Source organism: Musca vetustissima, unplaced genomic scaffold, assembly GCF_032173495.1.
Source record: "Musca vetustissima isolate MV318-11 ecotype Yass unplaced genomic scaffold, APGP_CSIRO_Mvet_v1 utg52245, whole genome shotgun sequence".
Lineage (NCBI taxonomy): Eukaryota > Metazoa > Arthropoda > Insecta > Diptera > Muscidae > Musca > Musca vetustissima.
Genome location: NW_026878342.1, coordinates 1 through 20,735, shown reverse-complemented (window position 1 = coordinate 20,735; position 20,735 = coordinate 1). Strand labels below are relative to the sequence as shown.

Below are 20,735 nucleotides of genomic sequence, written 5' to 3'. Positions count from 1 at the left end.
AGATTTGGTATTTTATTGAAATCGTAATATTGTTAATCCTATATTCTCGTTTGCAAAGACTTACCTTTCCCCAGACATAAACAAATTGTTTTTAATAATAAGGAATATTGTATCTTTATTTAATAATCCATATTTTTTATTATTAGAATAAATTACAAACGAATTTTAAAACCTATTATGAATTATTGCATTATTAAAGTTTTTACGTATTCAGAATATATGTTGGCTTTAATTGTGGCTGCATGGATCGTGCTTTGAGCTGAAGTGGATACATGATATTTTGGAACCATTATGATCTTGGGGTATTTCTATGCGAAACACGATTCCCTGCGGCATGCAAACACATATTTTATATTGTACACTACCAGCTCGTAATCCCATTTCTGTATTTACAATTGGTATTTTATCCATATCGAGAAATATTCCCTCTGAGCCTCCTTCCAAATATGTTGCACCCTGCGTTGAGTTGAATAAAATATTTTGCTCTGCTTTCATGTATACATCGGCAGCATCTGCATGTATACCCTCCGAACCACGTATGGACAAACGATTGTCCAGGGAGGATACCACCAGATGTTTATCTACTGGACTGACTATGCGACTAGCACTATTCACCTTAGATATTAGAACATTAGCACCATTTGGAATTGAGTAATGTGGGCGGTGGGTGGTAAAAATCGTTTCTCCATTTATGGGATCTTTTAATTCAAATGTGTTTATTCCCCGAAACTGCACTCCAGATTTTTCCACTGCCAAACGATTGGAACTGTGACTATTTCGATGATGCATGCGCACATACACGGGGCCATTGTCTCCTTCGATAGTCACGGGATCATCTAAAAATCCCTCAAATAGACCAACATTTTTAGAGAATACTCTATCCAAATCGGTTTCGCCATAAAACTTCACGACATCTTCCTCTGGTATAACTTCCATGCCATATATCCCCTTACCCAAGCGTAGAACACCAATGATAGACAATGTTAACAGCAGATTACCAATAGTCAAAACGAGCAAAATGACTACAATAGTCCAAAATGCAAATGTATTACGTCCGTGAGCCACTTGTTTATTTGTTACGCCTACATTGGCCCGTCGATCGTCATAATAAGTTTCCATTTTAGTTGAAAATACCTTTTCAGGTTTATCTTGTTCAGCTTCAATAGGGAATGATGCTATTGGTAGAGTGCCATGTTCTGAGTTTACTTCGTCCGAATAAGAAGGCGATGGACCACGAATAAATGTATTTTCGAATGCTTTCATTTTTTATGTTTTTCTTAGTTTCTCTTGCAGAATCCTTCTCTCGATGGAATCGTTGATGTTTTTTCCGATTTCTTTCTATCTATTATTTTATAGCTTAATAGAAACAAGTCCTATTTGTAGAGTAGATTTTAGTATACTTGGATGTATTCATTCATACATATAATTTTATTAATATTACTTTGAGCATATTCATGAGGTCAGTGCCATGCGCACTCGGTTGTTTGTAATGCAAACCTGTGTGTCATGGCATGACATGTAAACATAGGAATATATTTATGTTAACATTTTTTGTAATCATTTTTATTTGTATTAAAATGTAGGATTTATTAAGGAAGCTAAGAATATAAATAAAAATTAACCATTTAAAAATATATTTTCAATAATCTTTTTAATTTACTTTTCCATGCAAAAATATTTAAAAAATGTATAAAATAGAAATATAAATTTTAGAAAATGTTTAAACATCATTTATATATGAATTGGACACAAAAACAAGTATTATTAAATTACTTTATGCAAATAATTCCATTGTAGCGGCTCATCAACACTTAGACATTTTGAAAGTTGTCGTCCAATAACCTCTTCTATATGTTCAGCCGAAATACCGTTCGGTTCACTTACTTTAACCCATAAATCATTGGCATCAATGGTTTCACCTATATTTAAATTTTTAGCAGCTACCAACGATTTTCCTAGTTTATTGCGACAATTCATTTCGCAGGGCATTATACTTTTATCATGCAAACAGTCCTTTAAAGCATTTTTAATATCGGTAGTCTCGCCTAGCAAGGATATTATATCTGATACTTTTAAATATGTATGCAAACTCATTATATGTTTTAAATTGTTTATTCCAAGTACCAGATTTCTCATTTGTAGTGGCTCCAGTGAACATTTGTGGTCCGAGCCCTTCTGATTACAATCCAAAGTAAAATGTCTCTCTAAAATTCTTGCCCCCAGCAATACAGCGGCTTTAGATATTTCTATACCCATCTCGTGACCTGAATAACCGATAATTATGTTTGGATATTTCTCCTTCAACCACAGAATTCTAACCAATTCACAATTTTGGGGTTCGGTTGGATATGAAGATACGCAGTGCATAAGGGCAAAGCTTTTCTTATTAGCATTTTCCATAATCTGAACGATACGGTCGACAGTCGCTAAGGTTTGCATTCCGGTGGAGATGATAAGAGGAGTTTTCAACATGGCAGCTTTTTTCAAAAGTGGAAAGTTGTTAGCATCTCCCGAACCAATTTTTATAAAAGGTACTGTCATTGAGCTCATCTCTTCGAGGGAAACCTACAATATAAGTTATAGTTTAAGTTGTAGTTAACACTTGACAAATAAAATCATGGTTATGTTTCTTACTTCGTCCATTGCTGAGGCCGTGAAATCAATCCCTAGAGTATTGCAAAACTCTTGAATTTCTCTATATTGTTCGATAGAAAATTCTAAATAAGTTTTGTGCTCGCCATAAGTATTGCCCCAAGAATTGGGTCCATCATACTTGCGTTGAAGTGCAGATTTTGTAAACTTTGCACTCAGACAGGATTTTTGAAATTTAACGCAATCACAGCCACTTTTCTAATAAAAAAGAAAATTTAAAAATGTTTAGAAATATATATGTGACGTTATATAATACTTATAATATGTAATACTTATTAGGTATATTTAATGACTCAATAATTTGTAATAGTTTGTTACTAAATATTATATATATTTTTTATAACCCAATAATTTGTAACAATTTTTTACTGAATGTTGTTCGAACTATTAAATTAAAACTTTTAAATTAAATAAATTCCGCAGAATAATTCTGGTTTTTATTTTCCCTTAAAAAATTTTTAAGAGAACTTTTGCCCACCATTGTTGCTCTTAAAATTTTTTTAAGTGAAAATAAAAACCAGAATTATTCTGCGGAATTTATTTAATTTAATAACATCCCAGGAAGTTCAAAGAAGAAATTCATTAAAATATTGTAGACAAATTTTCATTAAGGTTTATTTTTGTGTTTACATCAAAAAAATTTGAGTTGTGTTACTGAGTATTTGCAAATTCTTATTGGAAAATTTTACCCAGTAAAGATTTTCTGTAAACATCAATCAACATCAATATATCTATTTCCAAATAAATAGTTAAAACTTACCGGGAAACCATTAACCTCAGCTTATATTTTATCGGCTGTTTGGTTATAATTTACAAACAACCTGAATGTTTGAAATTTTTATTTTGTATCTGCATTGAAATGGAAAAAGAAATACCAAGTACAAATAAAAATAAGTAATACAAATAACTGATTTTTTTTCTTGCTATTCATGTTTCTAATAAAAATTACGTTTTTTTATCTGTGCCAAATTTTTTGTCGTTGTAATCTGCTGTGTCGAGAAAACTTTTTCGCTGGAAATGAAAATAATAGGTTCGTTCGCTTACTTTTTCAGTAAGAATTTGCAGAGATTTAATTAGAATTTTTCGTTCTTAAGAGAGAAAATTGCAAAAAGTAAACAAACAACATCCAGTAAAAAGATTGTATCGACACAACTGAAAATTTATGTTGTTTATAAATACTTACATTTATTCATCCAAAATTCAAAATAAAATTCACAAAACAATTTGCTTGAGAACAATTTTGTTGTTTGTTTACAAAGCATAACAAAACAAATGAACTTTTGGGTAAATGAACTACCTTTTTTAATAATTTGTATAAATTATTTTATATTTTACAGAAGAATGCACTACCTAAATAGTTCGTTTCCACGACAGAGGGGTCTACGATCCAAAACGACCCGAGTTATACTCGGGCTGCTACAACAACCTACACAGTTGTTTTTTTTTTTTTTTTTTGGTTATTCACCTCAAGCTGCCCTTCCTTGAAATATTTAACCATGGCGAGTTCTTAATGTGTAAAGGCGAGTTTAGGCTATGCCTTCTAAATCGACTCGATTTGTAAATCGATTAACTAAATCATATCTGCTAAAAGTGCGTATAGATTTACGATTTCATATATAAATATAATGCACTGGATTTGTGAACATGGAATTGACGTTTGCAATCAAGTGGATCTAAACGCGCCCTTAAACTAGCATTAGAGCGCGTTTAACAGCAAATGGTTGGGTTTATTTGACATTTTTCAATACATAACTAATTATTTCAACTACATGAGAATAAATTAAAATAAGATGAACCACTATTGTTAATACATTCAAATTTATTTTAAAGTGTTCAAATAATATGGAACAGACCATGTATAATGGAATTGGGATGAATTTTATTCATATGGATTTTATTAACCCAGATAACTACAGAGATTTGTTCTTCAAAATCATATATTCATTTTTAAAACTCAAATATGTTATTATTAAATAAGTGTTTAAGAAGAAAATTTAGATTTGGCAAAAATAAATTCATTGTCATGTTTTGGTGTTCTTTAAAAAGGACTGTGGTATCAAGTGAGTTAAAAAATACATTGACCTTTTCCATCATCTAATATTTTCTTTATTCAGCAGTTTTGATTTATACAATTGAGCTCATATTACATTCTAACCAATAATGTTTATTAAATGTAAAAACTCACATCTGTATCATTCGCAATTCAATGAACATGTTTATAGTTTGTTTTTATAAAACTCGAAAGGTTAATACAAGTTAAATATTGAAAGCTATCACTGTACTGTTCTAATTTATTTATTATTTTAGGATGATATTTTTGTATCTATATAATATTTAATTTACCCATGCTTCCATTATCATACGTTTCGCAGTTTCCAAATTGCCCTGATGATTTTGTCCAATTTCAGCTATAACATAAACCCGCTGACCATCCCTTTGAATTAATGTTTGCCCCAATTGTAGCTTCACCATCTTTCTCACGTAAACTGCTCCACTAATTTAACTGTTGCTATTCGTTTTATAAATTAATTAACTTAATAGGAATGCAAAATCGATTAATTAGTTATCGATATCATAAAGGAAAATTCGTTATATCGCAGTAAAAAGTAGTAGATTCTTGCAGTACGGGAACCACATGTCAGTCATATGGTTTTAATTTCTTTCTTTATTTATAAAGCAGATTGTCAAACGCACATTCATTTCTATAATTCTCTATTTCCTTATAATTAATGTCATTGCTACCATGGTATAATTATCATCACTCAATCAATCTGTTGACATATTTTTAACATTTTACCAAAAACGCGAAAAATGAATGAAATGTCAGGTTTTGTTTTCAGAATCGATCATTTACATGTTGATTCATTCACAAATCATCAATATCGTAACGATAACACAAACGCTTAAATATAACTTAACTTTTTGCGTGCGTTAACGCGATAACAAAAAACGCTCAACGCGAACATTCTGCTTAGTCCTTTAATGTGCGTTGCGCTTCGGAGTTAAATATATTTTAATCTTTCGTGTGCGTTAACGCGATAAAGGGCTAAGCAGAATGTTGGCGTTGCGCTTTTTTGTTATCGCGTTAACGTACGCAAAAAATTAAAATATGTTTATCTCCGAAGCGTAACGCACATAAACTTCGAGCGTTTGTGTTAAGGTTTCCTTGTGGTTGTTGTATTTTCGATTACATATAACGCGACGGCAGGCTCAACGCGAGTATTCTGCTTATCCCTTAACTCAGAATCGATTTTGTTTATTTTGCAAATTATATGGTCTGTTCCCGTACTACAAGAATCTAAAATTTTTTATTTATTTATTTAACAATTCCAAAGTCCGAAGACCACATTTAAGAAATTGACAATCGACAGAATATACTTATAACAACAATAAAAAAAATTTAAATTAAATCTATATATGCTTGGCTTGATGCTCAATACAAAAAACACAAAGCTCAAACAAGAAAATTAAATTCAACATTTACTTATCACAAATAACCAAAAGGATAAAAAGTGAAAGTAAAGAGAAAAAATGACATAAACTCTGCTAGCAGTCTAAATAACTACTCGGTTTGCCGAGCAGAAATAGCTCATCAACAGGCATTGCAACAAAAAAAAACATAATTTACAAACTTAGCATCAAGCCCAGCATTAAAAAATAACATAACAGCTTAAAATAAAGATGAGGATTGTAATTACTACTAATTATGTGTTTATTATGATAACAATTTTTTCTTTATGATATCGAAGAAAATAGTAAAAATTATAATGAAAAGCGGAAGTGAGTTTTGACAAGTCGACTTTGCGATTTTTAACGTTGACGCGAAATGCAAAAAAGCGTAACGCGATAATTGTTCTGAGCCATGGCCTATAAATAAGGTCACCAAGGGAGACCAGCTGATTATCGATACCTCTCAAGTTTGCTGTCAAAATGCATTATTGTGAATTGACGTCCATTATGAAAACGTAAACAAAGTCGAAATTTTTCACATTAGACTTGAGAAAAAACAGCTGTTTTCCGATTTCGATTGCTATCTTGGTGACCTTATTTATAGGCCATGTTCTGAGCCCTTAATGTCATGTACAGACGAGCGTTGTTCGCTCTCTCATTCGTTGTTCGACCCTTAATTATGAAGTAATTACTTAGTTCCCCATACAAAATTGTCTGAGCGAACACCGACTTTTGTACGTTGTTTAATTCGAATCACTTTCTGAATAACCAATAAATTTGTCCCATCCCTAACAATTGAGAGTATTTATCGAAAATAAATTAATTTTGACCAGGGTTTAAAATGCAGCATCAAAAAATATTAGCATTAGTCTTACAGAGCTACTGCTAAAAAATATTGACATTATGACTAAATCAGCAAACGGCTAGCTTTTTTAGTTCGTAGCATCCGTAAAGTAAAGTAAAGTAAAATTTTATTGAGACTCTTCTTCTTTTCGATAACATAGTTAAATGTACTGAGAATGATTAGCCTAGTTAGAACTATATACGTCTTATTCTAACAATTGGAATGTGACATGCATCTTTGCAAACAGTAATAATATAATATATATGCGAAAACATACGAGAGAGAGTGAAAAGGCTTGCTCCCGGCCTATACATTTGCTGGCAGAGCATTTTACGTCTGCCAAATATAAATAAAGATAAAACAAAATAACAAAAACAAAATAAAAACAAATAATCTGTCTGCATAGACAAAACAAACAGAGCGCTTACAAGGTAAACAAGGAAAATTTTGAATTAAATAAAAGGTTAATACTAATAAAATTTATAAATATCACAGTGAGATCACTTATTAAACGATTGCTTATAAATTAAGCTAAATTGTAAATATCACAGGTAAGTTGATTATTTGTAATTGTTAATTGTTGTTACATCTATGTACTTCGTATGCAGAAGGAGACAAAATTAGTTTATCCTCGATGCGATCCAGGTGTTGACCTTGTGTAGAATACGGGTGGAGTTCTGTCTGGATCAGTGTCGAAACTTTCGTTAAGAATGCCAACCGGCGATAGGTAAGTTGAGTTATTCCATGAAATATGTTTTTCTCTTTCATAAATCACTTTCATTAGGTAATTTACGTGCGTGGACAGTTTTTCGGCAAAGCGTTTTTGTAGCAGAACGGCTGCACTCCCGAGACATCGTAAATATAATTATTTGCATACATTTTCGTTGGATTTTCATATTTTTTACCCACACATCTTCTTAGGATCTTTCGTTCGAAAATTTCTATCTCCTTTGCCACTGTTGGAGAGATAGAAAACCATATTGGGAAACCATATACAAGGACTGATCTTATTGCCACTTTATAAAGGAGGATTTTGGTCTTTTGAGGTAAGTGTTTACTGTTAAACAAATACGTAAATAATCCAACATATTGTTTCGCCTTCTGCAATGAAGTTCGTCCGTGAGAATTGAATTTATGCAGCTTGTCAAATGTGATGCCAAGATATTTTATACTGGATTTAAAAGGGATTTCAATTCCGTCCAGCATTATCCGAAGTTGCTTACTTTGAGGGACCACCATTCTTGGGCATTTCCCTGAAGCATTTCTGATACAAATGGCTTCGGATTTCGCAGCATTAATTTTTATTCCCCATTTCATGTAAAATTGATGTATGATCTCCAGATGTTAGAAGGCATACCTTAGGGCTTGTTCTGGAGATGTATCGTTTGCATAGATAAGACAATCATCCGCGTAAAGGATGGCTTTTGAATGATTTCTAAGATGTGGAAAATCATTGAGGAAAATGTTAAACAGGAATGGGGCCAATACACTCCCTTGGGGGACTCCACTGCTGATCAATCCATATCTTGATGAATCGTTGTTGATTTGAACACAGAATTTTCGCTCAGAAAGGTAATTATATATAATCTTGACCAGGAATGGATCAATACCTAAATCAATCATCTTATAAATAATTCCTTTGTGCCAAACAGAATCAAACGCCTTCTCAATATCTAAGGATATGGCTACAGTACAAATTTGATTCCTCAAGTTTGTCGTGATGTCGCTATGAAACTTGAGAAGCGCGTGTTGTGTTGAATGGTGTTGTTGGAAGCCAAATTGGAAATCAGCTATAGGATTGATTATGAATTCTTTCTCTATTTTCTCTTTTAGGACATGTTCAAAAATTTTGCCCAAATTGGAGAGAAGTGAAATTGGACGAAAATCAATGACCGATTCGCTATTGGGTTTTTTCTTAATTGGGATTATTTTTGCTATCTTCCACTCAGTAGGAAAATATCCATTGTTGATTGAATTATTAAGGATGTTTGTTAAAATGTTTATGGCAGCATCCGGAAACTTGCGTAATGTAAAATTAGAGACGTTATCAACGCCTGATGATTTTTTAGTGTTAATTTTGAGAATAATTGATTTAATTTTTTCAGCATTTGTGAAGTGATAGTCATCTGGATTACTATTGGACGTGAATTGGCTATTAAACGAGTAGATGCGAGGAGGCAATGATGAAGAGAATGATGCAATTCGTGAATCAACATCATCGACAGGAGAGTTTGGAATCGATTCTTGGAAAACGGACGAATAATACTGATGGAAGTGATTAGCTATTTCGGACGAATTAGTAACTCTGTTATTATCAACGACAACATGTTGACAAAATGGTGATTTTTTCCTGCCGCTGAAGCGATAAATTTCCTTAAAAGCGGACGGACCAGGCTTGATGTTTTGCAGACGGGAATTAAACAGCTTTGCTTGTTCGAGTTGGATAGACTCTTTTATAATGATTTTTAACAGACTTATTTGTTTAGAAAGGATTTTGTACTCACGACTGATCCGATTTCCAGTTCGATGAAAGATTTTTTTAAGTTCTTTTTGCCATTGATATTTAATTCTATATAATCTCTTTGATCTTTCAGAAAGGGGAAACTTTCCATTGCTGACCGTTATTTTCTGAGAGTGTGCATCATGGACAGTATTGTAACATCTGTTAAAATCCTGGATAACAGCATCAATTTCTTGATTTGACAAATTTTCATCTGAAGGTGGCATGAAATCCGATAATGCAGTTTCAAAATCCGCCCGAAAATTATCCCAGTTCGTATCTTTATATGAGGTGAAGGTTTTTGGTGTATTTAATAAAATCTCTGAACATTTCAGCTTCAGTTCTAACTTTAATGGAAAATGATCCGAAAATGTTGGCAATGAGGAAATTCTAAAGTTTGTCGAGTTACTGTCGACTAGACCTGTGCTTATTAAGAAGTGATCTAAAAATGATGGACCATTTGGGTAAGATGAAGATGCATCACAAATGCGTTTAACGTCCAGGATATTTGTTTGCAGCCAAGCCTTCAAAGCTTTTCCATTTGTATTTTCCACAGGATCACCCCAGGAAGGACTTCTTGAATTTAAATCTCCGCCGAGAATAAAGCCATCGAAGTTAGAGCATAGATGCAGAATTTTTCCCAAATCTGACTCCAATTGCGATGATGGATAGTAACATGGGATATATACTGAACCCAGGACATACTTTTCCTGCACTCCGTTGCGTATTGTGTCCAGCCTTACAAGGCATGTATTAATGCCCACATCATTTAAAGTAATTTTAGTATACTGTATGGATTTCCTTATGAAAATAGCAACCCCAATTGTTGACTCATCATAAATGACATTGTACCCATCGATCCTTATTCTCCGATTTCTCCTCAGATGACATTCTTGTATGAATCCAACATCAATGTTATTGTAAATAAGAGTTTTATGTAGATCAAGTTGTCTGCTTTTATCATTTAGAGATCTGACATTGAACGTTAATAAATTTATGACTCTATGGTCCATATTGATCGCGTACTTTATTTAGAATTCTCAGGAATTCAGCTTTGACTTTAGATTTTTCCATTTCTTTGAAGTTATTGAGAAACATTGAGATTTCTTCTTCCAGTGTCATTTCCTCCGGTTCCAAAAAGTAATTGGCGAGTTTTAGAAAATCATCAACAATAGATGGCTTTTGTTTAGTGTTTTGCTTAAATAAGCTTGAAAATGATTTGTGTGGAGTTACTGTGGAAAAGTTTACGGCGTTACTAACGTTTTTCGATGCAATGTTTTTATTCTCACGGTTTATTTCAATATTTTTTTGTTTAGCAGCATGATATTTCTTAAATGAAAGACATCCCTTCCAGTTTGCTGGGTGCCCAAACTTTTTGCAGTTTACGCAGTATGGCTCTGAGGAATCCGAACGCGATCTTTGGTCCGTGAACTTTATCACATTTCATGCAATTATATTTTGCATTACAGTTGCGTGCAATGTGGCCCCACCTTTGACATCTGTGACATTGAATTTCACCAGCTTTAATCTTCGGTTTTTCCCAGCAGATATCTTGGAGAAACAATGATTTTACATGAGAGATATCGCCAGTATTTTTGCCAGGCGTTAATGACACTAAAAACAATCCTGTGTCTATACCATTCTTAATAGAATTTGGCGTTGAAAAATTGGTTACCGAAGCCACTGTATTGGGAACCACGATGTCTAATTCGGCCTTGACCTCAATGGGGTCGTTATACGAATATAGCCCTCTTAAGACCAACCCAACCTGTTTCTTTTCTTTCGGAGTGAAAGAGTAAGAGTGAATCTCTTTAGCTCTCAAGATCGCCATCATCGAAGAGTGCACTTCTGGATCAGAAAAATAAAGTTTGCTTTTATTTTTATTTATATTCTTGATTTTAAATTCAGAATCCTTGATGGTAGTTTTCAAAGATTCTACAAGGGCTTTGATGTTAACATTAAAAACAAAAATAGGTGGACACCATTTTGTTTTATTGGTCGATGTATTCTTAATTTTGTTGCTAGCACCTTGAGTTTCTTTTGCCACTGGAGGACATTGAATGTCAACATCCGATAATACACTTAAAATTCCAAATTTGTTTTGGTCATTTGGATCGTGATTTACCAACTTCTCTCGAAGCTCTGAAATATCAATGTTCATCGATGGATTTGATTTTTCGATTCGCATTCTTTTACGGTCATTTGTTTGTGTAGTTGCTTTTGATGTTGAAGCAACAAGTACTTTGGTATTGGAAGTTGATGCCACCTCTTCTGCCACATCAAAATCCATATCCGGTAGGGTATCAGGCATCATTATTCACACAAATGCAAATATGACGCCTGAAAAAATAATAATTCCAATATTATGGGTTTGTTTTTTGATAAAATTTTTGCCGGTCAGAAAAATACGTCTAACTAGTTTCAGAGTTGCCGCCTTTCCCATATTTTTTTCCGTAGCATCCGTGCTAAGCACGTATTGCACATGCGAGCTTTTTTTGTTATGACTAATCGGCAGTACGACTACATATTCATATTTCGCTGCCGACGAATAATCAGCCGAGGGTTGTTTTTATGTTTGTGTGTTGCCGACGCAGAATTAGAAAAACGGCATTTCATTTTGTGCGTTTTTATTTAATTTAAGCTTGTCAAATCGCAATTAAAACTGTCAATAATAGTACTAAAAACTAAATAATATATTAAATTAAACTCTTTAGCAAGTATTACTAATTGTCTTTGTTCGAAAAAATGAAATTATCGTAATCCCATTTTTAATAATCTCATTTAATTTATAAAATTTCAATGGGCAACACTGAACTCGAAAAATGCTCGGGTTTTGTTTGCTAAAAATCTTGCTAAGCAGCCACAGTCAAGGTGCTTAGTCTTCATTGTAAGCTTTGGTTGTTAGTCGCGTTGACAATTATGTTGTAGTTGTTCATTGCTATTTTGTAGCTGCTGACAAGATCAAGAAGCTTTAGTTTTGCTTGCTAAAATTATTCGTAATGTATTGCTATTTGTTGCAGTTGTGCTTGGCTGTGCTGCATAGTTTGAGGATGAATTTAGTTAGCAGTGCGCCAATTTTCTGTGTTTTTGCTATTTCGGCGTTAGCATTTTAAACCCTGATTTTGACAGTTTGAAAATATTTATGAAATTTTCAAACTTTTTCAGTAAAATTGAAAATTATGAATGAAAAGTAAAAAAATTTATAGTTTTTATATATGCAGCAGGATGTAAATTTTGTTTTCTACATAATGCAATATGCATTTCTTTTCCCTTGGTTCTAATTAGCGTACAAAACAAGAAACAAATGTGGGGCAACTCAAACAAAAAATTCTCCAAATTTGTATATGTGACAGTATGTGAAATTTGAATTGAGAAAATATAAAAATGTATTAAAAACAACAACATTTTCAGAAAAAATGGAAAACATGAATGAAAAGTAAATAGATATGGGTTCATACTATATTCAGGAGAAAGAGAATTATTTTTTCTATTTAGATCCCTATGTAATTCACTAAAATATGTTATATTTTTGGTGTAAAACAAGAAACAAAAAGTTTGAAATTAAAAACTCTGATGACATGAATTATGAATAGTGTTGTATGAACGGGTTAATTCATGTACGTAATTCTGAGAGCGAATTACGTTGTTCGGATGACCGTCAGAACATGGCATTACTTTTCAATACAAAAAGTCGATTAATCGATTAGTCGATTTACTTATCCCTCATCCCACCTCATTCGTAAACTTTCGGTTATACCATTTTGAGTTCATCTTTATCGGCCATTTTGTCTTCTCCTCCCATTCGTTAGCAGGTGGAACGTTTTTCAATTTTTTCAGTCGTCGTTTTGCAACTTTTTACTCGAAAACCGTTCCTGAATTTTCCAATATATTTTGCGAGCTATTGGACGCGGTCGTATTTCTAAAAAAAGTCTAAAAATTAATAAACTAAAGAAGAAAACAATGGTGCGAGGTGGCATTCGTGGTGGCCGTCCTATGCGTGGTCCAATACGACCACCATTTAAGAAAACATTCGTGCCCAGACACCCGTTTGACCTGACATTAGCTGAAGTTGTATTCCCGAAAGTTTCGCCGGCTGTCGATGATGCTGCCTTAACTGCTGTATGTATTCTTATGTGTATACCAATGAAAGATATTTTTCATTTCTAATTTATTTAAAGGCATTGCTCAAGCGGAATCAGGATCTTAGTCCTACACCTGCCGAACAAACGTCGGTGGGGAATTTGGTTTCTAAGGTTCAGGCTGTATTGGATAACTTGATTGTGGCTCCAGGAGACTTTGACAAATGTGTAAGTGCTTTATAATTGGCAATTGTCTGATGGTGTAAATTTGATTGATTGATTGATGGACATTAGACTTGAGTCTAATTTAAGGGCTGTTATACGGCGTTTACATTTTATCGGATTTCGCTAACCCAGTGGGTTTAAATTATCAATTTCATTGTATATATGTCAAATAAATCTTCATAGTGTAGGTTAACCCGGTAAAATATTCTAATGTAAATGCCGTATTAGTGTCTGTTTTGAAATTTTTGGCATAATTAGTCCCTTAGACCAGATTACCACGATTTTAATTACAGTAAAAAATTCGAAATTAATTTTGAACTTCGGAGGTTCATATCACAGAATTATGGATTTCTTCGATAATGGAATAAAATCACTTTTACCCGTATTGCCGATAAGAATAGAAAAGTGGGGTAAATTCAAGGGTCCCAGGGAACTCTGGAGGCGCATATCTCCGGAAGTATGGATTTCCTCTCAGATAAAATTTTAAAATATGTTCCTCCGTTCAGTCTAATCTTCTATGACTTGCCCAAATCTCAATTTGTAGCCGTATTTTTTTTATAAATTTTAAACTTACATATCCCTATTGAATGTAATACACGATGAGCTTGCTGGCCAATAAACAGTCACAGGCCGCTCGTCGCCTACCTAAATTGTTTTATAGAAATAATCAAACACTGGAAGTGCTTTCAGAAAAGGACGAAAAAATATTTAGTTTTTTAGCACGATGTACTACAACATCTTAAAATTTTCAAATATTTTGAGAGATGGGGCTAAGAACAATTTCATGAAATGTGAGAATATTTTAAAAATGTACATAAGTGAAATCTTGATGAAAAGGGCAAATGCTACAATTTTCTGTGAGGTGCGGGTTTTTCAATTCCTGTTTAGTGTAATTTGTCCAAAATTTTTTATTGGTATCTATTTTATCTTTATAGCAACTGGAAGAAGTACGTCAAGTTGGATCATTCAAGAAGGGTACTATGTTAACCGGCAATAATGTTGCTGATATAGTCGTTATAATGAAATCTGTCCCAACAAAAGAAGCGTGCGAAGAGCTGGCCAAAAAAGTTGAAAATGACCTCAAGAATTCAATGAAAACTGAAGTATTAACCAAGGCAGATAAAATTGTCACCACTCATCATGAACGTGGTTTTGACATTTATAATTCGCAGGCTAAAGTTCGTATACTGATTACAACTATTCCGCCCAACATAAGGAAAAACGAAGCGAATATGTTTCCAGAGGCCAAGGTTATGCATGGTCATTTGGCTGCTATAAGACATACCCGTTGGTTCGAAGAGAATGCTCACCATTCATCAATAAAAGTGCTTATTCGCATTTTAAAGGATCTTACAAAACGCTTTGAAGCATTTTCTCCTTTATCGCCCTGGATGTTGGATTTAATGGCCCATCTCACTATCATGAACAACCCTTCCAGGCAGGCTTTGCCAATTAATTTGGCTTTCAGACGCGTATTCCAACTCTTATCGGCTGGTCTCTTTCTTCCCGGTTCAGCAGGCATTACAGACCCCTGTGAACCTGGTCACAATAGAGTTCATACAGCCATGACACTGGAAGAACAAGATTCTTGTTGTATGACGGCTCAGACTCTACTGCGTGTCCTAGCCCACGGTGGATATAAACAAATTTTGGGCATTGAAGGAAACTCGAACATAGTCAAAGAAATGTCTGTGTGGAACGGAGTAGTTGTTTCTCCATTGGAACGTGTCTATGAAAAGCCAGTCGATAAAAAAGATGGCGATGGAGACGAAGATATGGAAACGGTTGAAAATGACAATGTAATGGATGAAGATTCTGCTGAACAGTAAGAGTCATTAGAATTAAATAGTATCTCATAAATATAGCGATAGATGCAATAAAGATATTCATCATATTAATAATATGTTTTTTTTTTACTATTAAAATTTTTGTTGGACATTATGGTTTTTCAAGGGTCGTACCTAAATTCATGCGTATGCGTACGATTTTATTCACCTCAAAAGTTAAAAACATGTTTTTTAATGAATGTTGCCCAAATACGCATTGGGTATAACAACGTTACCTATATTTCATCTTCCCCACTATGGCGAAATGTTTTGTACAGCCGTATTACCCAATTACATCCAACAGATCAAAATCAAAATGTGTCCAAATAATAAAAATATTCAACTTCCCCACTATGGCAAAATGTTGTGTATTACCCAAATACGTCGAATCCATATCTTCAAGCAAATAATACAAACCGCAAAACAAAATTGAAAATTTATTAAATTAATCCACATATTTTTAGTTTCCATTCAAAATTTCAAATTTCCAGAATGTTTTGTTTTCAACAAAAGAAAAAAATGAAAAATACGTTCTGTCAAAGTTGAAATTGTTCAACTTGAAATTTTGTACGTTCGACGTATTTCGGTAACATTCATATAAATACATGTGTTCTACTTTTGTTGTGAAAAACGTCGAACGAGCTAGTTGAATTTTAGGTAAGGCTGCATGGTACAATTATAAAAGGTAACAGAAAATCCCAGCTGATTTGATTCCAGCGTAATACTAGTGTCAATATGAATTTGACAAAATATGTTTTTAAAAATCACCCAACAGGAAAATTAGGAACGCAATCAATTTGAAATTGTTCTTTATTAATGTGCTCCCGTATTCAATTTACTCAATCTGCCTGCTGGGAAAGTTTGAGGAAGCAAATCTTTCTTGGAGGAATTACTCGCTATTCCCAGCATTGTCATATGTGTTACACATATATATGGCAATGGCTCAATTAAAGGAAAGATGTGGAAGCGATAGAAATATAAATTTGATAGATTTTCATTCATGTTTTTCAATTTTTATTTTGAGGATTCGAAAATATTCCATTTTCAAAATAAAAATAATTTGATGATAATTTGTTTGTTTGTTTACATTTTTCTGTCAAATGAGTTGACACTAGTAGAACTTACAGCAACAAATTTCCATGTGGTTGTTGTATCGTTTTTTGTACAACAACACTTGCTGTTACCTTTTATTATTATACCATGGTAAGGCTGTAACAAACCCTATAAAGGTGAGGTGAGCATTTTTTACGGCGCGCAATAAATTAGATACGATTATGGCACAATAAGGCTGACTTCCAAAATGTTAATTGCTTTGCACTCGAACAAAGCATCATGTTTCATAATGCAAAAGTACCAAATATTTACACTGCATTCTATTTTAAAATGTCGCTGCCTCGTATTTGCAACGCAGTTAAACAGCAATCAGGCATCGGCTTTATTGTTGATGCATTATTTGTTTATGAGCACAAAATGAAATATCCAAAGAAAAAAAGTTAATGACAGATTAACAAAAGTAATTTTAGTAAAATACTTTAGTAAATGTATTAATATGCGTAACAAATAAATGTATATTTGTTTATTTCATAAAACAGCTGATTTGTTAGTGATACTTTGCATCACATTCATTTTATATTGTAAATGTTTGCAAAATTCCTAGTTGCGATGTTTAGTAACTTTGCATGTGTACGAAGTTTAAATTCCGTAGTATTATTGTATACAAACATTACATTGATACATTTTGGAAGTCAGCCTAATACAAGGTAATTTTTGTGTTGAATATTAGGTAAGGCTGTAACAAACCCTATAAAGGTGAGGTGAGTATTTTTTACGGCGCGCAATAAATTAGATACGATTATGGCACAATAAGTCAGTAGTCACACGGGCAAATTTTTTTTTTTTATTTAATTAACTCCTCTCCTCCTTGGCTCACGTCCTATTTGGTATTAGAATGTTCAGAGCCATGTCTCCATATGTAGCTTAAGCTACGAATTTGACTTTATCCATAGATGGTGGTTTGTGTTTTGCAGGTTGACTTCGATCTTCTTTAAGAATTTGACCACAATGTTCAGACTTTCTAAGCCTTGTGTATCAGTGAACTCTTCTACTGTGAAGGAGTCACATAGTTGCGAATAGCATCTTCTTTTGTTATTAAATTTACGAAAATTAAAAATTTCATGCGCAGCTGTTTGGATTCTGTTGAACGACTCGTAATTTATAGGTTATCCGTATTTAAAAACACACGTGTTAGTTAAGCGAACGCTTAACAACCGCCATTTTGTAAAAATCTATTTTTAAGCCCGTGGGCGTGTAATACTCATTTAAAATTTTTACGTCTTTCTTGTGAGCCGTCCGAGGACGAACTGACGGGCAAATTTTGTGGTAAAGTAAATTGAGTTTATGGGCGAAAGAGGTGAGAGGTTATTCGTTGTAAACAACTGAAGTTGGCTGCAGAAAAGTTTTGCACTTTCTTTCATTTTATTTTTTCTGTCGGCAAACAAACATCAAGGCAGTTATTAAAATTAAAACCTTTTGCGAGAAAAAACTACATAACAGGTCTTCATTCTACGGCTATAGCTTCTTCGAGTAATTCAAAACTTCCTTTTATAATTAAGATTTTTTCTTTTAATTCCATTTTTAATTTTCATGAACAATCGTCAAACGAGAAAATGAGTGTGTGGAAGAATAAGAAAATTCATAAATTTAATGCAAGGGTTATTTGCGTGTCAAAACAACAATGCCATTTTTAAAGAAATTGAGAATAAAATTTGTCATGAAATTTTGCACGTGTGACTACTGACTAATACAAGGTAATTTTTGTGTTTGGTCATAAAACAGCTGATCTCAAAATGGCTGAGTTTGCTAAATCTTACTGAACAAAATTCTTTAAGTAAACTCTAGTGAGTTTGTTGTTGTTGAACTGTCAACCTTGCTCTCTCACTTGACTCTCTTTTACTGGATTTTTGGGTAAACAGAGAACATTTGGTAACAATTGTTACCAAATATCGAGTAAACAGACACAGCTATTATTAGGTGTGTCTGGTTACCCTAAAGTTTGTAACAATTGTTACAAATTGTTACTGGAAGTCGTCTGTTAACCCAAAAGTTCTGCAAAAGAGAGCGGTTGGAGAGAGAAATTTTGACAGTTCTTTCAGTGAGAGTTTGCAAATTCTTGCTGGAAAAATTTCTTCTTGCAATCTCTTGCAACTCTTCTTCTTCTCATACATCGACATTCAATCAGATGTTTTCTATTGTTTGTTTATTTATTTTTGTGCTTTCAATTTGAAAATAATTTTTTTTGGAATTAGCAAGACTAATTGTTTTTGTTTTTGTTAAACTGGTTGTGTTTTCTTTCTTTTAATTCTTTATAATGGCGGACAAATTGGTTTGTTTTGACAAATCAGCTGATTAGTTGCAAGCTTCTGCAGGGATGCCGTCTGTTTACTTTTCGCATTTTTCTTGCAAAAGAGAATAAAACTACCTTACTCTCTCAGAAAGAAGTTACTGGACAATTCCTGCAGGGAAAGTAACCAGACACACCTATTGTCCATAAGGTAGAGGATTTTTGGGTAAACAGAGAACATTTGGTAACAATTGTTACCAAATATCGAGTAAACAGACACAGCTATTATTGTCCATAAGGTAGAGGTGTATTTTCTCCTTTCTGACAAAAGCTACTCTACCTTGCGTAATTGTACCACGGACGTCCGTATTACCCAAATACACAAGGACTTTATTTGCATCTGTACCAATTGAAAACTCCGAAAATGGATGAAAACATATTTTTAGTTGATCGAAAATTTTTACTTTTATAGAAACACAAACTTTTCAATGACTGAAACTCTATTTATTTATTCATGGTACAATTATAAAAGGTAACAGCATACCGCAGCTGATTTGATTCCAACTTAATACTAGTGTCAATATGAATTTGACAAATTATATTTTTAAAAATCACCCAACAGGAAAATTGGGAACGCATACAATTTGAAATTGTTCTTTATTAAATGTGCTCCCTGCATTTTCATATGTTTTACACATATAAGTGGCAATGGCTCAATTATAGGAAAGATGTGGAAGCAATAGAAATATACATTTGATAGATTTTCATTCGTGTTTTTCAAATTTTATTTTGAGGATTCGAAAATATTTGTTTGTTTTTTCTGTCAAATGACGTGGACACTGTCTGTCAAATGACGTTCATTTTCTTGCAAACAAAAATTAACCGCATTTTCCATTACTGCCCGTAGAGTTTCTGCTTCCAAGTTGCTTACTTCTGTTTGAATGTTGTGCTTAAGCTCTTGAATTGTTTGGGGTTTATTGATATATACAACTCCCTTCAAATAGACCAACAAAAAAGTCTGGAGCGGTCAAATCTGGTGTACGTGGAGGCTAAGCAAAATCACAATTTCTGGAAATTATTCGAATAGCATATTGCAGGCGTGTATGATAGTCTTGGGGGAGCAGTTGCTGTGCCATTTGAATTTTATACGGAAACATTTTAAGATCCCGCTTCAAAATTCTTTGCAGGGATGTTCTGGAGATTCCCAATTGAGTACAACGACGACGAGTAGAGACAGATGGATCTTCGTTTACACTCTACCGTACAGCCTCCACGAATACCTCATTGCGCACAGATCGACCTCTTCCTTTTCCTGGAAGATCTTTACTATATTCCTCAAAACGAGAGAGACTAATGGGTCGATTATGGAAAGCAACCACACTCCAGTTGCGATTTCAACTGGCAACGCCACTGAAATAAAACTTAACATTATGAGGATCAACTTTTCTCAGTTGCCGTCGATAATACTGTTTTGACACTTCTCCAACTAGAAATGTTGTAAACAAACAAAAAATTGAATAGCTTATTTCAGAAAAACGAATTTTAAGTGATGATAAGCTTAGTGGAATAATTTTTTGATGATGAAAATGATGTGTAAGGGTGGCATCTATTAGAAGGCATTTGAGAGATAAATCCAATCCCTTAGAACTACCATCCGTACTGTAAGTAGATGTTTATGTTTAGAGAAATGCTCAATCAACTCGGTTACCAAAAGATGACGTTGTGTATTTAATTGAATCATTAAACCCTGGTTCCCGTAAAGACCAATGGCCAACAGCAATTCCTCCTCTCTTAAGCAGTGTTCGCAAAAAACGGTACA

At 33.5% G+C, this 20,735-nt stretch overlaps 3 protein-coding genes across 3 annotated transcripts; 1 reads left to right on the top strand and 2 right to left on the bottom strand.

The window, feature by feature from the left end:
- Nucleotides 1–228: 228 nt before the first annotated feature.
- LOC133323126 (uncharacterized) lies at nucleotides 229–1,263 on the bottom strand. Its single transcript, XM_061532080.1, has one exon. It carries the CDS (start codon nucleotides 1,261–1,263, stop codon nucleotides 229–231), a length of 1,035 nt encoding a protein of 344 aa, XP_061388064.1.
- Nucleotides 1,264–1,764: 501 nt separating this feature from the next.
- LOC133323127 (sialic acid synthase) lies at nucleotides 1,765–5,124 on the bottom strand. The gene is made up of 3 exons (XM_061532081.1): nucleotides 4,996–5,124; nucleotides 2,635–2,850; nucleotides 1,765–2,565 (listed from the first exon to the last, which is right to left on the bottom strand). Exons 1-3 carry the CDS (start codon nucleotides 5,122–5,124, stop codon nucleotides 1,765–1,767), a joined length of 1,146 nt encoding a protein of 381 aa, XP_061388065.1.
- Nucleotides 5,125–13,375: 8,251 nt separating this feature from the next.
- On the top strand, nucleotides 13,376–15,575 carry LOC133323124 (interleukin enhancer-binding factor 2 homolog; the record flags this gene model as incomplete). The annotated part of the gene is made up of 3 exons (XM_061532079.1): nucleotides 13,376–13,565; nucleotides 13,625–13,753; nucleotides 14,686–15,575. Coding segments are annotated over exons 1-3 (1,178 nt in total), but the record flags the coding sequence as incomplete, so codon positions are not given.
- Nucleotides 15,576–20,735: the final 5,160 nt, after the last annotated feature.

Bases quoted from the DNA above. Each gene is read 5' to 3' on its own strand.
- LOC133323126 (XM_061532080.1), bottom strand. From the start codon at position 1,263: ATGAAAGCATTCGAAAATACATTTATTCGTGGTCCATCGCCTTCTTAT.
- LOC133323127 (XM_061532081.1), bottom strand. From the start codon at position 5,124: ATGGTGAAGCTACAATTGGGGCAAACATTAATTCAAAGGGATGGTCAG. The intron at 2,851-4,995 runs GTAAATTAAATA...CTTTTTTATTAG, and splicing joins GTATGATAATGGAAGCATGG to AAAAGTGGCTGTGATTGCGT. The intron at 2,566-2,634 runs GTAAGAAACATA...CTTATATTGTAG, and splicing joins CGGCCTCAGCAATGGACGAA to GTTTCCCTCGAAGAGATGAG.